We start from the raw sequence: 24,867 nt of genomic DNA on the forward strand, positions 1-24,867 counted from the left end.
CTAACTAATATCACTTTTAGAGCAACTATGTTTAGTTTTGATCACTAAAATCTAATTTTTCTATAAAAAAAATTTGATTAAAATCTTTTCTTGAAAGATAATGATGCATGTATGTGTGTGTCTATATGTAAATACGTATAGACAAATTGATAAAAAGAGAAAAAGAAATAAAAAAAGAATAAATATTAATACATATGGAAAGATTTAGAGAAAAAGAACTAAAAAAAATTGAAAAAGAATATATCATGACATAATTGGCCATTTCTTGGAAGTCTACATTGATGATGTAGTCATCAAATCCTCGGCCAAAGCTTAACATCTCCATAATTTAAAGATCGCTTTTGGAAGAATGAGGCAGCACAAGTTGAAGATGAATCCTTTAAAGTGTGCCTTTGGGGTTTCAGTTGGAAATTTCCTGGGTTTTTTAGTCCACCAAAGAGGTATTGAAGTAGACCAAAATAAAGCAAAGGCAATTATTGAAGCAAAGCCACCGGCCACTAAGAAAGAACTACAAAGGTTTCTTGGCTAGGTTGGATATTTGAGGAGATTCATTGCCAACCATGCTGGAAAGACTCATGCTTTCTCCCCATTGTTGAAATTGAAAGGTGCTGAGGAGTTCAAGTGGACGGAACAGCACTAGTAAGCCTTTGAAGGTCTGAAAGGCTATCTGGCCAACCCTCCAGTGATGATGCCTCCAATCAAGAAGCGGCCTTTAAGATTATACTTTTTGGCCGCTGACGAATCCCTTGGAACTCTTCTAGCCCAAAACAATGAGTGGGGAAAGGAGTAAGTCATCTATTATCTAAGTAGGGTGCTCACTCCAGTAGAATATAGGTATACTTCCATTGAAAAGTTGTGCCTTTCCTTATAGTATGCGGCTATGAAGTTAAGAACCTATATGTTGCCAGTGGCCGTGTATATCATTTCTCAAACAGATTTGATTAAGTATATGCTTTCAAGGCCTTTGATCACTGGATGTATTGGAAAGTGGTCATTGTCCTTAATAGAGTTTTCCTTCAAGTATATTCCACAAAAGGCAGTCAAAGGAAGGGCGGTGGCCGAATTTCTAGCAGACCATCTTTCCACCAAGATTGATTCAGAAATATGTGACGAGGTGGATAATCTCTACCTTGATTATATACCTTGGACTCTCATATTTGATGGATCAAGCACTCATGATGGAGGAGGAGCTGGAATAGTCATCATTTCACTAAAGGGGAGAAAAAGCACATTTTCTTTCTTCTTGGATTTCAAGTGTACAAATAACCAAGCTGAATATGAGGCGCTAATTATTGGGCTGGAAATCCTATTGGAGCTAAAAGTGGAGAAGGTCCAGATTATTAGAGATTCAAATTTGATACTCAGCTAACTTTTTGAAGAATATAGGTGTCTTAATTGGCATTTGAGGCCTTTTCATTCTTTGGCCTTGGAATTACTTTGCCAGTTTGATGACTTCCAACTCAAATATTGGCCAAGACATTTGAATACGGAGGCTGATGATTTAGCACAGCTAGCTTCCAGAGTAAAGGTCCCATCGGGTGTAGAAGAAACTTTGATCACAATCAAAAGAAGGACTCTTCCTTCTATAGAGTCATGGTATAAGATGACAGGTCGTTTCCAAGATGATGAGCCAGAAAGGATCAAGCCTGCCAAGAAAGTATGGGAGATTTTCAATGTAGATATAGATGGTTTAGACTTGGAAGATTGGAGAACACCAATCATCCATTTTTTGCAGGAGCCTAGTACTAACGTGGATAAGAGAATTCAGCTTTTGGCACCTCATTATATTCTGATTGATGGAGATCTCTACAAAAAAAAGTAAAAAAGATGGACTTTTGCTTAGATGCCTTGGTAGGGATGAATCCATGAGAGTAATGGCAGAATCGCACCTTGGAATATGCGGAGCACGCCAAGCTAGAATCAAGATGAGGTGGCTTCTTAGAAGGTATGGTTATTATTGGAAAGGCATATTAAAAGACTGCATAGAGTTTGCAAAAACCTGCATTGCATGTCAAGAACATGGCCTGCTCCAGAGAGTTCCAGCTATAAACATACAGCTAATAGTAAAAATATGGCCATTCAGAGGGTGGGCTTTAGACTTCATTGGACAGTTAAGGCCACCATCTGCAGATGGTCACACTTATATGGTAGTTGCAATAGATTATTTCACCAAGTGGGTGGAGGCCATTCCATTAAAGACTTGTGAGCAACCAACAGTCATTAATTTCATCAAGATGCACATTATACACAGATTGGGGATTCCAGAGACTCTCACCACAGATAGAAGTCTTTCCTTCATTGGAAGTGAGGCCATTGACTATTGTGCTGAATGTGGCGTTCAAGTAATCAGTTCTACTCCATATTTTGCCCAAGCAAATGGACAGGCAGAAACTTCCAACAAAGTGATTCTTAACATCCTTGAAAAGATGATTGAGAACCATCCAAGGGAGTGGCATCACCTACTTTTTGAGGCCCTTAGGGCTTACAGGAATTCAAAAAAGTCAAGTACGGGTGTCACACCATATATGCTTACATATGGACATGATGCCGTTCTTCCAATGAAAATAACCATTAGGTCTGTAAGGGTGGCTTTCCAAAATAAGCTAACTCCAGTAGAGTACAACCAGACCATGTTGGTGGAATTGGAAGCCCTTGATGAAGTCCGTTTTAATGCCTTAGACCATATTATTGCTCAAAAGAAGAAAGTCATGCGGGCATATAATAAGAAGGTTAAGGTAAAGACATTTATTGAAGGGGACTTGGTATGGCAAGTTAAATTTCCACCTAGGGTTAAAACCTTGGAATATGGAAAATGGACACCTAACTGGGATGGTCCTTACTTGGTGGAAAAAGTCCTTGGGAAAAGGGCTTATAGATTGATGGATATAGATGGAGGGTCCTATAAACACCCATTGAATGGTGTATACTTGAAAGAGTATCACCCTTCCATCTATGATGACTAGAAAGCTACAGTCATTCTACCAGTCACATAATGTGGCTGGTAACATCCTTTCTAAGTAAACCAGGAAAGGAGTCATGTTGGCCATTCTGATAGTCAAGATAAAACGAAGGAAAGATTTATTCCAAGAAGTGGTTAAGTACTTGGAAAAGTGCATTGGATAAAGTTATGAAGTGGACTTAGTTGTATTTCCAATATCAGCTAATTTCCAAAGACTTCAATACAAAAACAGCTACATTACATGGTCCAGGTTTCGTTCAAACTGGAAATCGTTCGTCTTGCTTGTATATACATGCATTTCCATTATGGCAATTTCTTTTATTTCTCTGAATTCCTTTGTTATGGAAAGCCATTTTATGGCTATGCCTTATTGTTAATATATGTGAAGGAATCTTTCAGTTTCAGTGACTTAGACATTTCTTTTCATATAAATGGTGAAAAAGGCATATGCGATGGATTGAGAAATAAAATATCATTCCATTAGATACTTGATTTCTTTACAAAAGCCCAAAAATGGCTACTTAAACCTAGAGTTGGCCATACAAGTGATTCCAAAAAAGTATCTACTATTTATTTCCTACCACAATCCATTACACCATAATTTTCAAAACAACCACATAGAAAAAAAAAATCATTTGGGATCAAATAGAGGCAAGAGCACTTCCAAGTTCCATCCAAATTTTCCTTGGTTCATGAAAAGTGGCCAATGCTCTAACCTTAGCTTCTTAAAATTTGGGAAATTCATCAACCCGTTTTTCCCATTCCTTCCTTAAAGGTTCAGATGCATTAACAAGGGTACTAGCTGTTTGGTCCAACTCAAATTCTTCACGTTCCACTTGTTCCAACTCTCTTTGAATCTTGGCCAATTCTTCATTCAAGCTTTCTTTCTTGGCCATAAGCTTCTCAGCTCGTTCTTTGATTTCTGGGTAGGGTTCTAATGAGAGTTGGAAATCTTCAAGAGCTTTATCTTTGAGCTTGGCTTCCTTATCACATTCAGAAATGGCGGAAGTACTGGAGTTTACATGGGAGACGATGAATTGGAGTTGGTGTTGTAGTTTGGTTAAATAAGCTTGGATAGATTCCGGAAATTCAGGGTGTTTCTTGAGGGTTACTATAGTGTTGGCCAAACTTTGGTGAAAAGAGAACACGGTTACTATAGTGTTGGCCAAACTTTGGTGAAAAGATAACACATCTTCTACATCATGGGCAAGGTAAGACAATAATTTTCCTTTAGTTGCAGTTATAGCATCATCTGAGGTTCCTGGAAGCATTAGAACACTGGCGCTTGAGGTGGAAGTATTGGAACATTTGGTGGCCTTGATCACTTTATAAAGATCGGCCAGAGCCGGAAGAGCTCTTCTTTGCACCATAAAGGAAGTTGAGGTAGACATAGAAGAAGTGGCCTGAAATGAGAGCAACTTTGTATTAGATAGAAAGAAAGAAAGAAAGGAGGCGAAGTTTAAAAGTATGGAAGTTTGCCTCTAGAATGGAAGGAACTTGGCTTGCAGAAGTTCCACCAGTTCTGGAAGGGATAGATACTCCAGTTGTAGAAGTTCGAATGGCCAGACTTTCTTCTTTTTGCTGGTCAAACTTTCCATAATTGAAGCTTGAAGGGCTAAATCCTCTCCTTGGGCAATTTGTTGGTCCAAATGGATATTCATGAAGTTGTGTCCCATGGAAGAGCCATGTTAGTTAAAGTTGGTGAAATTTATAAACATTTTTTAGTAACGAAGTTGGAAAGAAGTGGGAATAGAGACTTACCAAAACAATTTCTTTGTTTGGTTTGGGTTTTTTGTACTTTAGAGAGTCTTTAGGCTATTGGAATTCTTCAGTTTTTTCCAAATAAGTCATGCTTTTTCTCTTCGCTTTTCCAACAATCTTTCCAGAAGGGCTGCGCATTTTAAGGGCTTTGCTAGAATGTTGAGTAGCGGTTTGACCCTTGGAAATACCAACCTCTTCATCAGAGGAATCTTCATCGGAAGAGGAGAATTGGGGTTGAAATTCTTTTTTGACAATAGCTAGTCCCTGCAAGAGGAAATGTAAGTAAGGCAAGAATCTAGGAAAATTAAGTACATTCGCATTGAAATACCTGAGGAGTCTTTCCTTTTCCTTACAAAGCATCTTCCTCTTCTTCCTGTATTTCCTCTTCAATTTCTTCTTCTTCCTCTTCGTCATCGCTTGAGGAAAGACTTTCAATACTTACGTCCCCACTTTCGGCTATACCCTCAATCTTACCAGTCACTATAGTAACTTTTTCTCTACCTTCATCCTCCTCACTTTCTTCGAGTACTTCCTCTTCTCCATCTGAAATTTACCAAGTCTCAGTATATGGAAGATTGATGGATTTCATAAGGAAAGATGGAAAATAGAGTTTATAGTGAATACAGTTATACCTGGAGATAAAGGCTTGAAAGAAACTAGTATGGAATCACAGACAGTTTTATGATTCTTTGTCTGGGTGGAAAAAATGTAAGTTGACCACCATACATCAAATTCATTGGTGGACTGAGGCTTGATGGTATGGCCTTGGAAGTTAAAAACAGCTCTTTCTACTGCATAAGCTTGATCAATTGCTGCGAATTGTTCAGCATTTGTGAGACGAACATGTTGGTCAAAGAATCTGTTATAAGATTTATAAGGCGGCAAATGAATCATCTGGAAAAAACCCATTTGCCTTGCCAGCTGGGCTGGATTATAGAACTCAACACCGCAGAAGCTATTCTTTAGAGTAGGTTGGGCAGTGCTATAATGGAGGTCACAAGCAAAAAGAAAACTGGCCCAAATATTTTTCCAATCTTCAGAATGTTTTTTGATAGACACTCCAGGAGATGGAACCAACCATGATGGCATGCGACCAATGGCGGTGAATGGATCAAAGAACTCATCGTTGCCAGTCTCACACTGATTGTAGAAATACTCGAAGTTCTCAGCAAAGCTGAAAGGAGAAGGATCTACTGTTGCCAAGGAATGGTATAGAAGGGATTTTCCAGTTGGAGTGATTAGGGATGAAGTTCTATTTTGGAAGTACACTTTAAGCCACATCTGGAATAACCAAAAGGGGCCTTGGAACGTTGAAAACTTTGAAGTAAGAAGGTCATGAAGGCCTCTGTATAAGTGGGAAAGCACAAGGGGAGCTAATGCCAAATCTTCATTTCTGGCTAGGGAAACTGCTACTTGAACAAAGTCTTTTGTGACTTGGCCAGATGGAACACACAGCAAATGGCCAGAAAGCCAACAAATCAGGAAAGTAATGTGCTCATCTTCTTGAACTGGACCAGTTTTCTTACAGTGTTTAATAAAAGGGAGATGGAAGGAGATAAATTTCTTACTTCCAGTGGTTTTGGTAGGAAAAAGGAATTGTTCAATAAAGAGGGTGGTGCTTACATCATCTCCATGGGGTTTAAGACCTGTAATGCAACAAATATCTCTCAAAGTGGGGGACATCATTCCACATTTGAGATGCAGGGAATTGGTGGTTGAAGACCAAAATAAAAGAGCTGGAAAGAGGAGGTTCGGATCAAGTGTAATGGAGGACTTACTGATTTGGATAATGTCATAGATGCCCTGTTTCTTCTACTGTGAAGAGATTTTTTCGTCCTTGGAAAGTCGATTCACCCATGAAGACCAAGATGAACGATATGTTGGCCAGTTTCTTATGCTGAATGAAGGCTTCACTTTTTTCCCTTTCTTTGAAATAAGAGGGAACTCTGAATCAAAGGGGAGAGGGGACTTACCGGAAGGATAAAATTCGGCTAATTCAGAGGGGGTTACGCTGGTAAAGGCTGGACCCAATCTAACTGAGGAATCTTTGAAGTGAATCAGAGGTTCAAGATGAAGTCTAGTAGGGTTTAAAGACTTCAAGAGCACTTGAACTTGGTGACTATGGCCTAGGGTCTTGACTTTAGTTTGAATAGAAGGAGCTGGCAGGGATGAACTAGTAGTTGGCTTGGAAGGTTTCTTAGGGGCCATGGTCTGTAATTTTTCGTAGGTGAAGATTTACTTTAGGGTTTCAGAAGATAGAAGGAAAGTTGTTAGCAAACGATAAGGATGGAGAAAATATATATAGCAACAGCAAGAGAAGCATTAAGGTCTAAGATACGCCTTTTGAGGGTGAGTAGTTGAAGGATTTCAAAATTCAAAAGGGGTAATAACTATGATTGTGAAGTTTGACAGCTTTTAGCCGTAAATGGATAGGATTTCCTTTGAGATATGGGATCATCGATGGAAGGGTTTGTTTGTAGAGGAAGCCGAGGGAATAACCACGTGTTATAGGGTTTGTTTCTTTTTAATGATTATCTTGAGTCTTCCAAGAGTTCAAGGCGTGTTAACAGGTAGTTGGGTATGAATTTTGAAAGTCGAAAAAAGGAAAAGTCAAGAGATTTTATTGGGGAGTCATCTTTTGGGGGCGTATGATCACTTAGGAGATTAACGGTTGGAAGTAATTAATATGATGGAAGCCGAGGAGTCTAATTGTGTTAAGTTTTGAGTAACCATGATGGTGGTATGTTGATGGCGGAATTCAAATCCCACGCCTTATTTTCAGGAAGATCCACAAGGCATGGAATTTGGGGGGCATATGTTTGTTCCATAATTTTGCCCAATGGAAAGAAGACAAGTGGCGAGTTTTTGACAAGCTTACCATATTGGTTTAGTGTTCTAATAATTCAAGAATATGAGAATGTGACGTGAAATTGTTAAGATGGTATATTAATAGAAAAAAGTTACATGGCATGGCTCAATGGAACTTGCCATGTCAGAGTGTAATACTGATAAATATTCCTTTGGAATATTAATACTACGGGGAATTAAAAGGGAGTGGTGAGTCCCACCAGGACTTACCAAACTTGAGATATAATGTCCTAAAAAGATAAAAAGATAGCATGGAATTATTACCATGAGTGCAACTTCATGAGAAGGTTAAAGTCAAAGATTCAAACAACTAATAATTTATCAACACATGGTGAACTTTATTAAACTTGCCACAGTAGATTAATTCTGTTAAAGATGAATTAATTGGAAGATCTTATTTTTATATTTATAGGATACCAATGAAAATGGGTATTTTCCATTTAAATCAAAGTTGATCAAGTCACGTAAAAGGGACGTGGAGACGATATTTTCTCCTTATTTTTAGGAGACTTCAGCAATTGCCCAAGCCAAGTCAACCTCTGTTACTAAAATTCAGCAAGACGTGGGATTTAATTTGTTTCTATAAATATATATATTCGCAAGTGTATATATATATATATATATATATATATATATATATATATATATATTTATTAGGTTTAACCCACGATGGAGAAATCACCATGAAAAAGGAGTCCATGAAGCCACGAGTTATAAATCTAGATGAAGTAAGGTTAAAGGGAAGCTGCTATAATTAAAGAAGTGTGCTACGACCATAATCCATGATGTAAAGTTAGTAGAATAGTGGGAGGAAACCACGATGACATGAAATTGATATGGCAGGTTCGGAATAAGATCAGGGACGTGGTCTATAGAAGGAAAGGAAGTGGGTTGGATAAACTACCTACGATGGAGAAGTTGCTAAAATTAAGGAGGTCATGGCACCATGAACTCAAAAGCCTAGAAGTAAAGTATCAAGATGGAAGTTACCAAAGTTTGAGAGATATGGGCAATTATATTGTTGGAATATTATTCACGATGAGAATGTTACTAAAAGTTAGAAGCCACGATGCCATGAAAGGAAGGTTCTAACAGAAGGGAAAGACTACTAGAAGTCGTGGGACATTTGGCCAAACAAGAATACGTCGGTTAAAAGTGGTGGAACTTCATAAGGGAACTACCACTAACTGAAGGAAGTTATTAAGGGCCATGGATGACAAGGCAACAGCTGGTGAAATCATGTCTAAAAGAAAGGGAAGAGGTTGACGACATGATGAAGAAGAGCAAAAACGTGGGACACTTGTTGATTGACAAAGAGGACAAGCGGGAATTCACTTTGAAACTACCCACGACACAAATTTGTTGAAGGCAAAAGAAAACGTGTTTGGAGTCTGCAACAGAAGATGGATAAGGTGGAAGAAGTTACAACTGTTGAGGAATCATGGGAAACATGGCAGTCCGAAGTCATTCCACGTGGAAGCTGCTGAAGTTGCCACACCAAGTTGCTGCATGCATGGAAAGCTCTATAAATAGAATACTTAGAGCTAGTTTGCAAACCCTGTTCAACATATACAACCAACAACACTTCAATTACTTTACATTTATGTATCTTTACATTCATGTAATGCACTTTCAATATGCTTAATTCAAGTCATGCACTTATTATTCCTACTTTCCAGCACTTTACTTTGAAGTCCTGCACTTTCAATACAACTTTCCTTTCTACTAGCCATAGTTCAGTTCGAAAGTCCTTTTTCAAGGCGAAAAGAACCCTTGAAGGTGGTAATTCCAGTCCTTCATTCAATCGCCTGATCCCTACAATTTCCTATTGGATAGTTGTTCGGATATCCACTTTGGAACGACAGCAGTTCTTGGCACGCCCAACATCCACTCCTACTTTCCACTCAACTGGAAAGTGGAACTAGCGCTTTTTCGCGAGCCGAACAGTTATATCTAATAATCTATATATTTATTTTATTTTATTTTATTTTTTTTACTTGGGCATTTGGTTCAAATTTATTAATTCGTTATTTATTTTTAACTTCTTCTTCTTTTTATTTATTTTTTTATTTATTTGAAAGGTAAAGTAATTTTATATATACAAGAATATATATAGTATCGGACATATGCATTAACCTGAGGAGATCCCAATGGCTGATAGATTCTGCAGTGGCCTTCATGTTTGTTGATATTAGCTTGTATCTCATAGATTGAAAGATATGCTTTTGAGCCCAGTGGACGAAGAAAATTACGATGCGCTGAAAGCCCAAATTTGATAATTAGTTGCTCGAAGTGTAAGATTTAAGATGGAGTGTTTACAAGTCTTTGATTGTCATTTCTGTTTTTGAATCAAACTAATTTTTGATCTCAACAGTTTCATAAATGAAACCAATATAATCAGAGGTGAGGATTAAAACCAAATCAATTGTATCCAAATAAAATTATATTAGATTGGATTAGAGCGAAATGAGTCACACCACTCACATATTCACTTTGTTCTTTTGAAAATTCTAACTCTCATCATTCACTTTGGAAGATATTACTAGACCACAAGACCTATGATTGATTGATCGATTAAGTTTTTTTATTGTAAAAAAATTTTTAAAAAATTATAAAAATGAGTATTACATAGATATGTAAAAACTAATTAATTTAGAAAGTAAAAAAAAAAAAAAAAAAAATGGAGAGAGAAAATAATAAATTTTAACAATAGGGAAATAAAAAAATAGAATTGCTATTAGAAATTGATTGGTCCATTTTTATAGCATTACACATTGAGTAGTGATACTCACACCGAACACTTGCAGTGAATTGCCTAACTGAATAGTTTTTAATTAGTTATTTATACCAAATACAATTAAGTGGAGGGCTTCACTTCTTTATTTATTACATAATTGGTCAATTAAAAGAGTAGGTCTAGAAATTCATTGCAACTATTCAATACAAGAATCATTTCTCTTATCCATTTAATTAAAACTATTAAAGTAGTAATACTCACACTGAACACTTACAATGAATTGCCTAATAGAATAATTTTTAATTGACTATTTATACTAAATACAATTAAGTGGATGGCTCTACTTCCTTATTTGTTGTATAATTGGCAAATTAAAAAAGTAGGTCTAGCAATTTACTTTAACTTTTCGGTGTGACAATCATTTTCCTTACCATTAGTATTATTAAAATATTAAGACAACACTCATGATTTAAGATGGAACTTACAACATTATATTACCATATCCATATAATGGGTAACTCTATCAATTGGGGCGTTGGGTAAATTCGGTAATTCATTCACTACCAAAGCACTAATGTTGAGTTTGGTATGTAAGAATAGAATGAGAACGAGAATAAAATGGAATGATCATTTTCATTTTATTATTTGGTGGCAAAAATAAAATGTGTAGGAATAGAATGATAATAACCATTTTAATGTTTGATTGGACCAATTTAAATTAGAATGGAATTAATTTCAAATTGAATTATTCAAAATACCTCTCTTAGTGACGAGTAAATTAAATTAACAAAATAACATTATTTTATAATTTTTTTTTTTCAAATAAATGATGGAGGTGGTCGACGGCGCCGACAATAGTGGTCGAGGTGAAAAACATTAATCGTGTAGATGGTGGTGGTGGAAGTCGGTGGAAATGATGGAAGCAGTGGTGGAAGGCAACAGTGGTGTAGGTGGTAGGCAGTGGCAGTGGCAGTGATGGAAGTTAGAGGTAGTGGCAGTATTGGTGGAGGTGGTGGTGGAAGGCAGTGGAGGAGGCGATTGTGTGGTGGTGGTGGAATGTAACGAGCCAAATCTCATGATCCGGTGCATTAACCAAGAAGGTCCAAACCAAACTCAAAAAACCAAACCTGAATGCGGAAGTGAATACGAGTAAAACCGTAACTAGATACAAATACCATCTCTAGAATAACAAAAGAATCTCAAACGAAGTCAAATAGACTTTAACACGAGTATAATTAAGGAAGTTAAGGATAAAAGAATAAAAAAACGATCACAAAAGTGAAAACAAATGTTAAAATGATCATAACCATGAATGAATTGTCAAATGAAGTCCATTTATGTTATACCAATCATATGTGAACATTCTATAAGGTTCTAGGCCCTAAGTGAATGGTTTGTCACAAAAATGACATTCTCCAATTAATAAATACCATAATCATGTCTCATAAAAAAGTCATCTCTCAATGTGGTTGGAAAATTTGAAAGAGGTTGGTACCATTTGATAGCTGACTTCAAGACGCTCAAAATGGACTCAAGAATGACCTAATTTGGATTAAAAATTAGTGAGCTATCCGATGTTAGCCTAACAAAGTTGTCCCATAAAACTGGAAGGGGAGTGTAACAGGGAGGATCAGTCAGCCGAAAGTGCACTTTCAGTCGGATGACGACATGTTTCAGCTAGTTGAAACATGCCTCTTAGCAAGTGCAATCTCTACCCGAGGTAAAAATGGCTTGTCAGTCAGCTGGCTTATATCACCAGCTGACCAAAACTTTCTGGGAGCTGAAAATTGGATCCCCCCAAGGTGTTATGGCCATAGAATCTACCTATATCAAATGCATTAGTCCCAATAATATTGTCCAAGCGATAAATAATGCTAAGTATAGCCAACTCATGGTATCAAGAACATGGTAAGGAACATTGTGAACCAATGAGTGTGTACAACATACATTGAAGTGTGCAATAAAAGGTGAAATCCATTCATTTAAATGAAAATGACCCCATGGCACTAGTTTCATTTTTTTCCAAATTTGAAAGTGATGATTACGCTAGTTTCATTTTTTCCAAAATCAAAACTTTAAGCTTTTCTAACTCTTCAACAAAGCTATTTGAGAGTTCTAGTAGGGAATAGTTAGTGCATTCCAATACTAAGGTGCGTAGCCCTCAACAATCTAACTCTTCAGAAAGCCGACCCACATTGTAGGAAATCCTGAATGAGATTGCTATACAACATTTATAATCATCTTTATTTGGCCAAACATCGTGTAATGTTTTCGATTTTTATCATTTTCTATTTTTTTTTTTTGAAATTTTTCGATTTTTTTGAAAGTTCATCTTTTCTGGTTTTGCATGCCGGATACCGTGGGGTGTGCCGGATATGCCAGAGTGTTGTTTGGGACATTTCCTTGGGTTCAGGACTCTTGGAAATGCATTGGTTGCTATTTCGGTATTTTTTCGTTTTTTAGGACCGGGAGGTCCTAGGTGGGGTTGTTGTGCATGGGGGTTGTGTCATTGGTCCATTGCATTTCATGCATGGTTATTTAGTGCATTTTATGTGGTTACATATTTGATTATATGGTTGTAATTTAATTAGAATATATATATATATATATATATATATATATATATATATATTAAAGTTATTAAATGAGATATTTATTCCTTGGTGGGACCCACTAATATACTTCCATTATAATGGCCTGAAGGCCACCATTTAGCCACCAGTTTTCTTTCTCTTGGCCAGACTCTCTCTCTCCCCCTTCACTTTCTTTTTTCTTTTTCTTTTCTTCAACAATTCAAGGCTTGATTTCTCTCTCACCTTTAAGAATTTGATCTTACCACTGAAGGCAAAGTTGATGAGTGCGTTGAGATCTTCATTTTGATCAGAGCAAAGTGCCGTTTGGCCACCATTTGGGATTTTGACTTTTGGGTTCAAATTTCATCTATTTTGAGGTAAGGGTGCTCTAATCCATACACTCTTTGATTTTTGTGATTCATTCCCTTATATTTGATCTATATTATGTTTAATTGTGATTATTTCTTAAAAAATTGATATGATATTATATATATGAATTTTATTTCTATGTACGTTTCATGTTTAAGTGATATGTGTGTATATGATTTGTTGATTTGAGAAGAGCATGCTATGATTTTGTTCTTGTCCTGAGTGATTAATTGCTGAAAATTGTGAATAATAAGCATGCTATAATTTTGTGAGAATTTTGTTTCTTAATTGGCATGTGATATTGCTAAGGTTGAATTGTATGTGATTATGGTAATTTAGGAAGCACGAAGCATTCATGCATTCCATTGGGAAAGAAAATGGGAAAATGTTTTGAAAAACAAGTGGAAATTATTTTAGGGAAAATGTTTTGAAAAAAGTTTGCGAGAACCCGGACGCCTAGGAGGTGCTTAGTGGTCCATGGCGTTAGTGTGGTCTAGAGGGGACTTGGAAGAGACCCTAGCGTGATTGAGCTACCTAGGCCGGATACGATGCCTTGGAGTTGCCCTGTAGTCGTGGATAGTTAGCCAATCCTCCTCTCGTGATGCCTTGGAGTTACCTTGGGTCGGATTGCACTAACGGTTTGGAAAGGTGAAACGGTATTGTTTCGAAAATGGGGAGCGAATTTTATGGCATGGCATATCATTGGCATATATTGCACACTTGGTAGTTGACGTGTTTAGTTTATTACCACTCGCAATAGTACGAATCTTTGTAGGATAGGACTATATAGAGGGTGTCGATCCTTTAGGGAGATGAGTGTTCTTTGTTTGGATACTAACTAATCAAACTTATTTCTTGGTTTACAGATAACTGGTTGAATTGATTGATTGATTGGTTGTCACGAACATAAAATAAAATTAAACTGAATTAACACTAAAGTGATCAACGAGTAAAATCTTAGGGCTTTGACTTCACCACAACCTTCATACTATGGTTAACTGTTTAACTCTGGGGATTTAAAAATTTATATTTCAAATGAATTGAACTCAATAACATTCATTCAATTCGGTTTTAAAGAAAGATGTTTTATAAAATTCAGTTAACTATAACCTATCTGCGGTTAGCATGGACTATCCACCTATCTACTCTAACTATTTTAACTAATTTTGCAAACAATCCATCTTTCCTAAGCATAGATTGTGAAAACATTCATTTATAAAAAGCATTGGAACACCATTACATGATCTCCATTCTTATGTCCAGCAAGGTTCCGCCAGATACCATTCATAAGGATGGGTTGAGAATAGTCTAAGAACAGTTATATCTAAGACAAGATAATAACTCTTCAGAAACTATTTAAAACTTTAAAATCAAATTAAGTTGTCTCAATTACTCATAAACATGTAATCAAAAATATATTATATTAAAAATATCCTATAGTTAAAACAATCAAACCATAGTACTTAGATCGGGTTACATCAGTGCCCTAAGAGAGGAATTAGCTACTCATGACAATGCAGAATATCATCTGTATTGTTGTCCTTTTTATCGTCATGGATGACACTTCTCTTCTCAGGATCTTCACTTTCTAAGGTTCTGGAAACCCTAAAAGTGGCCACCACAATATCTGCCTTCTAAATAATAATACGGGAAAAAAGAACTTCTGCTATCGAGGCCTGTGCCCTTTTTTATAGAATATAAGGGTTTGATGGGCTTTTAGGTCTTCTGGCCCATGTGAAATGAAATGCGACTTGGAAAAGAATAATCCCTGTAACTTAGAAATCCAATATGTCCTGCAAGGCTCGAGCTTAAGAAGTAGAGCTCGAGCTATTGGGCTCAAGCTCGAGCTTTAGGAACAAAGCTCGAGCTTCAAAAGATAGTGCTCGATCTTTATTTTTGTACTTAGTCAAATTTCTTTAACTATTTTCCGAAGCATCTTTTCCATAACACTTAGGATATTTTGGTGTTTGCTTCTTTTAACATTGCTTGATCCAAGCTTCATAGGGTTCGAGCTTTAGATACAAAGCTTAAGCTTTGGGGCTTAGGGATCGAGCTCTGAATGACAGTGATCGATCCTTATGGTCTAGCACGAGGCCCTGGAAGCTTGGCTTTTTTCAAAATCAACTCTTCAAATTTCGATGCCTCATGCTCGAGCTTGAAGGCCATGGCTCGAACACCCTGAGGTAAAGCTCGAACACCACTGAGTAGGGCTCGAGCTCTAAAGGTACAAGGCTTGAGCTTTAATGCCTTGTTGATTTTTCTTCTTTTTCTTTGCAGGGCTCGAGACTCAGAACTTAGGCTCAAGCTTTGGTACTTGAAATCTACCAAACTTCACCATTTAAGCTCTCGACTTGCTTTGAATGACCGACAACGACTCTATAAGCTTCGATATCAGTTTTTTCATCATAAAGTCTTGGTTTTAACCATTTTTCTAGGAAAGTACCTATAAGCACACAATAAACATAAATCAGTCTAACAATGGATAGAAGTATTACTTTAGGTCTTAACATACGTATATTTAGGGGCTCGAATATGCAACATTCAGCGCTCATCATACCCCCAAACTTACATATTGCTAGTCCCTTAGCAATACAGAACTAAAAATCCGCTTTTGTAGGAATCAGGGTTGCATTTAGACTATGCAACAAGCCTTTAAGCCCCTAGTCCGGCATGAAAAATATGATAAAAAAATAGGACACCTTTACAGAGGTGTCCGACACCGGTACGACCACCCATTCCCACGTGTCTGTGCTTCATAGGTTATACCACATCTTCCAATAAAAAAGTTTCTGCATTCCTTTAAAAACTATTTTATTTCCTTTCCTTAATTAAATCCGCTAACCAAACATAATTCATTCGGTCCTATATAAATTGGTGATACCATGTCATCACTACAACCGGCGAAATTAAGTTTTTCTCCAAAAAAGAAGAAGAAAGAGTCGTGTAAAAGAAAACTAAAATGAAGTAATTAACTAAATATAAGTAAAATAAGAAAAAACAGGAAACTAATCACCACTTTCGCCTTGTGTTAAATTAACATGCCTACATAGTGGCTATGGAGAGAAAAATACCCCTCCAATAAGAATCGTCCATGTCATTTAAATAAGTTATAACCTTATTGGTTCTCCAATAGCCTATCAAAGCCCAATCTTGATCAAGCCCAAGTAAAGTCAATATCGATCCAAGGATGTTAATGTTAACCTCTCAGCCTACTAAAAAACCCATCCGGCCTTTTTACATTATAATCCAAGTCCATCAGATTAATCAAATCCTGTTATACAAAGGATCCTTTGTATAAGGAAGTTCTACGTCAGATCAGTCCTGCATAGTAAAGAATCCTATATGGAAAGAAGCTCTGCATGGGAAAAGTCTTAGGTGGAAAGAATTATAGAAGAAAAGAACCTTGTAGGTAAAGAATTGTATATGGAATGAATTGGAGGACAAGCAGAGCGAATCCTACCATAATTCCACCATCTTTTTGTATATAAATAGAGGCTTAGACTTCCAATTAAGATCATCGAGCATTACAAGCTTTTCTCTAAATTGTTCTTGTTATTACTTATTCTTTATTTGAGTGAGTTGTATTTATTATTTTGGCTTTTTAGTTAAACAAATTATTTGCACCTACAGTGACAAATATAAAGTGAAATTATACAACATCATAAATGTCATTTTACAAGAGAATAACAAAATCTTATAGGAAATTATTGTTTGTAGAATATTTATTGACATATATTTACAATATGTCTGATCTATTTCCAATTGGTACTTTGATCTATCCTCGTCTATATAAAATAAAATTTTGCAAAAGAATAGACATTTGGACTTCAAGAGGTGGTAAAACTGTTATTTAATTACTAAGGTATCATACTCTCAAATGCAAAAGTGGTGATCTAGAGTAACAACGTGTGGTCATAATGGACTCTTAGTGTATTGCACTTTGAATTATGTACTGATCTTCTTCTTTTTTTCTTTTTTTCTTTTTTTTTTTTTTGAATGGTAAATTCAATTGAAAAAAAAAAAAAAAAAAAACCAAAACAGGGTTACATGGCCGTTGGCCCAAGCAAGTTATAGTGAAGCCCATTGTAGATACCTGTTTCTTGTCGGTCGTGGAATAGTCAAAGGGTTTGGGAATATATCACTAAACAATATGAAGAATGCAGAAAGGTGGAAGAAGGGGGAGAAAACCAGTCTAGTGATAGGATTGAAGCAATGGTAGGGAAGAAGCTGCAGTCAGTTCTCTTGTCCTTGCCTCTTTGTCACTGCTTCCTTTTTATAGCCTCAGGTTATTCAAGTGATATGTTGGTGTGCCTCCAAATTGAAGACGGATTCGGGTCATACCCTTTTTGGGTTATGTTGCCCTAATCCCTATATTTCTGGGGCTACTGCCAAGTGTGCCTTTCCTATTAAGTGACCCAAATATGGCTAGCTATAAAGGCAATTGTACTATTCCAGCTGTCTTTTGCTCTTATCCTCAAATTGGGCCTTGCCTTAGTGAGCAAGACATTACCGATTTTCTATCCTCCATTCCAAAATCCCTTCTACATCCCATCGACCTTGAAGAGTCCTACCATAACCCTTCATTGCTTTGGCATACGGTTGAGTCTGTCACTCGTGACTTCAAGTCCTCTAATTAGCAACTTCGAGGTTAGATCAGGCCGAGGTTCGAGGCCCGTCGATTGATAGTTTTTGGCCGGGTTGGATCGAGGTTCAAGGCTCGTTGATCAATAATTTGTGGCTAGGCCGGATCGAGGTTCAAGGCCCGTCGATCGACTGTTTGTGGCTAGGTCGGATCGAGGTTCAAAGCCTGTCGATCAAAAATTTATGGCGAGGTCGGATAGAGTTTCAAGACCCGTCGATCGACAGTTGGTAGTCAGGTCGGATCGAGGTTCAAAGCCCATCGATCGACAGTTCGTAGCCAGGTCGGATCGAGGTTCAAGGCCCATCGATCGACAGTTCATGGCTAGGTCGGATCGAGGTTCAAGGCCCGTCGATCAACAATTTGGTTAAGCCAGGGTTCGAGGCCCACTGGTCGATTATTGCTTTTTTGCTGAGGTGGACTGTCTCGTTTAAGTGTTAATCATTTTTGTCTTCTTGCTTGTGATGTGGCTGAACCACATCCACACCCATATAAGTGGCCCAAAGAAATACAAAAAGATCTGTTGAACAGAAGAACATAATTACAACTCTAATAAGGCTCAGCAAACAGACCACTATTGGATTTTCCTCCTCATTATGTATTGATCTTTTATTCCACTGTTTTGAATGAAATGATTTTGCCAGGTTAAAAAGAGAGAGTGTATTGGGAGATATAGATTGGCATACATATGCATACAAATATAGAATATACCACCAAGTGAAATTTTCAATAAAAGTGGAAAGTGTAGAACTCAAGTCACATTAGAGTGGGTGTGTGAGTAACTTGTCAAAGTTACTGAAAAAAAAAAAAAAAAAAAAAAAAAACCAGAGAATATTTTGTATTACTATCATACATTGAATATGTACTCCAAAGAAGTTCGTGGTAATGAACATAAAAGGTATATATACCAATGCACACACACCCATAATATTGGTGCCATTGTGGTTAGGCATAGGTAAGAAAATATATATAATTTGGGACAACACTTTATTATCGTTTTTACTAGCAATGGGAATTCAGAAATGTGGCTTGTTTGGTTTGTTACTCAGTAAATAATTTTCAAGAACTCAGAAAACAAAAAATTATAAAAGATAGTTCTTTGAAAATAAGTCTTTTTAGGGAGTTTTCAAAAAACTGTTTTTAAAAACTATCAGCCAAGTAAATTTTGTACTACTTTTTTGTGATTTTTTAATTTTCAAAAAATAAAAAACCATTATTAGAAAATTGAACCAACAAGCCAAACTTATCTAGTAAAAGGTAAAAGCTCTCGCTAAGAGCATCCAGTATGCAACCAAAAGTGGCAAGGGCTAGAGATTGTAGTGAGACTTGGGTCGTTGGTGCGGCAGTAGCACTCACCACATGGCGGGTCCACACCTTTTTTCTTTTGTTTTTTTTTTTTAACTTTAGGATGTGAAGTGCCCCATGCAAATTATTATTATTATTATTATTATTATTATTTTGTGTGCGTGTTTACTATATAATGTGATCACTAGTCATTATTTTGAATTTCATTGACATAACAAATCTTCTTTTTCTCTTTTGTATTTTCACAATCTTGTAATTCCTATTCTTTTTAGTATTAGGGGTGCACACGGTTCGGTTTGGACCGGATTGGGAGTTTTTTTTGGGACCAAACCATTTTCACGGTTCCACTATTTTTGAAACCAGACCGAACCATAATACCGCTAGTACCAAACCAAACTGTGAAAAACCGGTTTGGTTTGGTTCGGTTTGTCGGTTTTAGTAGATTTCCTTTTTATTTTATTTTTAAAAACAAATTTCTTATTTTTCCTGGTATATAAGGTTTCATAGTAGCTAGGGGCAGAGCTAGGATTTTAATTCAGAGGGAGCAAAGTTTTTAAAAAAAAAAAAAAAATCAACTAATATTGATATAACACGCAAAAAGAAGAATTTTAAGAAAAAAAAAAAAAAAAAAAAAAAAAAAAAAAAAAAAAAAAAAATTGAGATATATTTGAAAGGAAAGAAAATTGAGATATGATTGAAAAAGGGAATTTGACTTTTTTTAAAAGAAACTTAAGGAATTTAAATGAGATAATGTTGTTTATTTCCTTCTCTTTTACTTATTTTTATCTTACTTTTTTTGCTTTTAAGCGTTTCCTCATAATTATGTATATAGATATGTTAGTCAACATGTCTCATATGGTAGTTACTACTATCTCTTGTATTATGTACATATTTCATGGAGACGAAAAAGATTATTATTATTATTATTATTAACCAACAAACAAACTATATCATTCGGATGGATAAAAGATACATTCACGGAGAAGAGCATCTAACAACTACTGGGGCAAATACTCCACTCAAAATTACTACATTTGACTACGAGAGTCTTTTTACTCAACAAGTGGACAATTACATTTCCTTGATGAGGAACTCACGCAAGAGATGATCCCAAACAAGCCTTGAGAAGGGACATTATATCATTAAAAACAACCATTAAAGGTTCAATTGAAGCCTGCAAATTCATATAAACAGATTGACAATCCCCCTCAACTACAACATCCTGATAGCCCAACTATTAAGAAGCAGCAGAGACTCACGAAGAATCAAACCTTCAGCAAGCGATGGACCGCCGACATTTTCAAGAAAAATTGAATCAATTTTGATGGGCTGACCAAGATGGTTTCTAAGAATCAAACCACCTCCACAAACCTTCTTGAAAGGATTAAATTCAGCATCAAAGTTAAGCTTGAGAAATCCCACCTTCGGCACAGACCATTTCTTTGACAAAGGAAAAGGAGGATGATAGGAAGGAGAAAGCAAAACCTGTTGTTTAGAAATTTCATGAAACTCCTGAGAGTCAATAAATGCTCTTTGTGCAGCATCGAATGGATCCCATTTTTTTTGATTGAAGATAAGATCATTATGATACTTCCAATTTGTCCAACAAATAAAAGCAGCCATACTACAACAATCAGTCGGGGCCTCAGTCGAGTTCCAACCAGAACAAAGATCAACCCAATGCTTTGGCCAAAAGTAGGGAGAAAGACCACTAAAGTCCATCATAAGAGGACTTAGCTTCCATACCAGACAAGCAAATGGGCAGGTACATAAAAGATGATCAACCGTCTTGACGGAATAGTCACAAAAGGGGCAAGAATAAACTTTTGAACTCCCACGCAAAAAAAAAGATTGTTGTTTACTAGGATTAGCTCGTGGAAACGAAAAAGATTCACCAGTTACATTCTTGTTGGTTCCAATTTGGCTTCCAAATTTTCCTTGTTTTGCATTTACAAAATTACTTTTTTTATCTGTACGTATTTAATTTGAAAAAACTCTCCAACAATAAATGAGAAAAAGACTATGAGACAAACCGACAAAATTCCGCTATTTGAAAAATAACAATAATTAAAGAAAATTTCCATTCAAAGTTATTCACGAAATATAGAGTAATTACAAGAACAAATAGTTCTCAATGTTTGTCTCTCTACATGCACACTTTATTATCCAAACAACACATACATATTCTGTTAAAAAACAAGGCTATACATAAGCAAGATTTACCGCGTTACCCAGCAGAGCGTTTTATTATTATTATTATTATTATTATTATTATTTTGTGGGAGGGCCAACATTTACTTACTACGCACATTTATTTCATTGAAACACTCTTGCACACACTGCACGCATATAATTCACTGGATCCCACCCCACATCTTTCAATAACATCCTACCATATCTTCAACTTCTCCGCCCCATACCTTCAAAATCTCCAAACTAGGAAATCATCAATCTAATGGTGTTACTGTTCACCAAAACTTGACAGCCATCTCAGCGATGACGTGGACCAATGATAAGGTGACAAATATTTTCAACATAGTACCATGAGGATTGGCCGTATGGAAATTATTGGAAAAAAATGAGGTGACACGTGAAATTATATTTGATATATTGTTTGGCTGCTAAGCTAAATGGAAGGTTGCTGAATTTTAGTAATAAATAGTTCACTACTTCATAGCATATTTGCTGGTTTAGAAGGAAATATTGGATTTTGGTTGTGGGTCAATAACTAAAGCCCTACAAACAAGGATGGAAAGTTGAGTTATGATAAGGAAGCACCAATTTTGACTTAGTTAGAGGCAAATAAGGAATATGGGTTTTGACTAATTCAAAAGGAAGGCCATGATGGAGATGAATCTGTATATTATAGGAGTGGGGAAGTTCATTTGAAGAAAGAGACCAACTCAACATTAAACCCAAATTGAATTACAAAAGAGAGAAACTCGGAAGGAGATATTTTAGAGCAAATAATTAGAGGAATAAGTTGATTAAAACTTCTATAAATAGAAGTATTGTAATTCATTTCAATTTGTCTAGTACCAACCACAAATCAACATGAATCAAAAATTCATTAAATGACTCATAGTCATCTTTATCTTCAATTATTTTATCCAAATAACAAATTTCATTCGAAGAATATGAGTTCTAGTAACTTATCATTCTTTTTGTAATGCTTAATTATACTGTTTACAATTCATTCTTTGTTTTATGCAAACGGATTTAAATGACAAATTTTTGATCAGATTCATGTCAATTTAATTCGGCATCTTCTATTCCATTGCATACATTACTTTTCAGTCTTTTAATTCAGCCAATTTCCTTTCAGTCCATTTCATTTCAGCCATCTTTATTTTTGAAGTCAATTTAAATTCAGCCTATTCATTTAAATTTTCTTTAGTTACATTGCATTTTTGTTTCTTTTAACACTTAAGATAAAAAAAATCCTAGCTGCAAATAAGGCATAAAAGAACCTTGTTGGGAGTTCTTACTAATCTCTCTCCCACACATTCGCCTGAAGTCAGCCATCGGGAAAAAGAGATAGGCTAGTGTTCAATTCATAATTTTGAGTATTTTTATACAAATACTCTGGCATGCCCGTAGAGTCCATCGACCGGCGTAAAAACCGTGCGAACAGTTACTAACCAATACTATGATATTAGTAACTCAAATATTATTGTTCCAGTTTGGCTGATTCAAAATTATGTGCTTGTTTTGCATTTACAAAATTATTTTTTTATCTGGGCATATTTAATTTGGAAAACCCTCCAACAATAAATGAGAAAAAGACTATGGAACAAATTGACAAAATTCCACTACTTGAAAAATAATAATAATTAAAGGAAATTTCCACTCAAAGTTATACACAAAACATAGAGTAATTGAAAGAACAAATAGCAAGATTTACCCCAGCAGAGCGTTTAATGAACTGCAAATGCAAATCATGTAAACCCTACATCCACACACTCTAGCACACACTACACACATTTAATTCACTGCATGTTTCTGTCTTATTTTTTATTTATTTATTTATTTATTTTTTACTTGTGGATGGAGCCTACCCCACTTATTTCAACACACCGTCGACGTAGATCCAAATCCTCCAAATTAGGAAATCTGACCTGCAAAAAGGTCAATCTAATGGTGTTACTAACAACTACTATGAAAAAAGGCGTGGAGGGAAGCGTAGTTTTAGTCTCTCAACCAATTTAAACCTTCCCTACCGTCTTTACAAATTAACATGTGCTTCACCACTAATGCTTTTTATTTTTTATTTTTTATTTTTTCACATGATAGTTCCTATTTTTTTTTTTTTTTGATAAGTCACATTATAGTTCCTAATTTATTAATGATTCCACTAGATATGGAATGATGCATCCAATTTGTCATTCATTTTTTATTTCCAAGTTAAGTGAAGGATGTAGAAAACTTCAGAAAATTACAAGAAAATCAGAATATTTATTGATTATATATATTTTTGTAATTTTATACTATAAATATAAGGGCAAATTACACCGACCTCCCCTGAAGTTTCATCAATATACATGAACCTCCTCTCTTGTTTGCCAAATAACATTGACCTCCCCTATTAAAGGTGTTGAATGAATGGCGTTAACTGATGGAATGAAATTCCGAAATTGCCCACATTATATTTATTGGTATTTTATTACAAAAATGACAAATTTTAAAAAACGAAAAAGCCCATCTCTCAAATCTAATTCTCATCCTTCACCTAAGCAGACCCAAAATAAGGGTTCTATAACTTCTGTGGTTGGTAAGTGGCGGCGGCGGCAGAGAAGGCGGATGGAGCACTGATTTTCCAGTGGTGATGGCGACAGATTCGAGTGAGGGCTTGATCGGACTGGGGATTTTTCCAGGCCTTGGTCTTCAATGCAATCGGAGGCTCGAACAAGCTCGTCCACAAAATCGAACTCATAATTCCCAACAATTTGATGGTAATTATCGTGAATATTCGAATTGATGCGAGTGAAATTGAGGAATTAGATCAGATTAAGTGTGAATTGGGGAATACATCCCACATCTTTAAACAGAAAATTCTAATTCGTATACACCCAGATTGAGAGAATAGGTTTATATATATATATATATATATGCATGTATATGGATAAATAATATACTATATAGCAACCCATATTAAGAGAAGAGGGTGGTGGTTGTGGGGGTGGTGGTTGCGGTGGTGAGTGAAGAGAGAGAAAGAAAGATGGGGTGAGCGGTGGCGGCCGTCGGTGGTGTTGGCCGGGTAGACAGAAGAAAGGTTAGACAGGGAAATGATGGTGGTTAAGGGTGGTAGTGGTGGCTGCCAAAATAATTTTCTTTTTGCAAATCACTATTTGAACCCCTTTTTTTTGTTATGTGTGTGTGTGTGTGTGTGGGTTTATGTGGTGATGGTTGATCGCCGGAGAAGATGGTGGTTGAGGATGGTGGAGGTGGTGGTGGCCGGAGGAAATGGAGAGGAGGGGGGAATACCTATGAAGCACGAACACTCCTCACAGGGGCCCCGTACCAGTGTCGGACACTTTTCGGACACCGACACCCGTGTCCGAGTCCGACACTTCTGTAAAGTGTCCAAATATTATTTTTTATTGGACACACGTGTTCGAGGCTCGGATATACGGTCCGACACTTCTGTGAGACAAAA

The 24,867-nt window shown here is 36.3% G+C and overlaps 1 protein-coding gene across 1 annotated transcript; it reads left to right on the forward strand.

Moving 5' to 3' along the window:
- Nucleotides 1-880: 880 nt before the first annotated feature.
- Nucleotides 881-1,822, forward strand: LOC132301564 (uncharacterized). The gene is made up of 2 exons (XM_059798807.1): nt 881-1,330; nt 1,445-1,822. Exons 1-2 carry the CDS (start codon nt 881-883, stop codon nt 1,820-1,822), a joined length of 828 nt encoding a protein of 275 aa, XP_059654790.1.
- Nucleotides 1,823-24,867: the final 23,045 nt, after the last annotated feature.

The sequence above is a fragment of the Cornus florida genome, unplaced genomic scaffold (genome assembly GCF_030987335.1).
Source record: "Cornus florida cultivar Cherokee Brave unplaced genomic scaffold, ASM3098733v1 CherokeeBrave_3.0.0_Hap2_Chr03, whole genome shotgun sequence".
Classification (NCBI taxonomy): Eukaryota; Viridiplantae; Streptophyta; class Magnoliopsida; order Cornales; family Cornaceae; genus Cornus; species Cornus florida.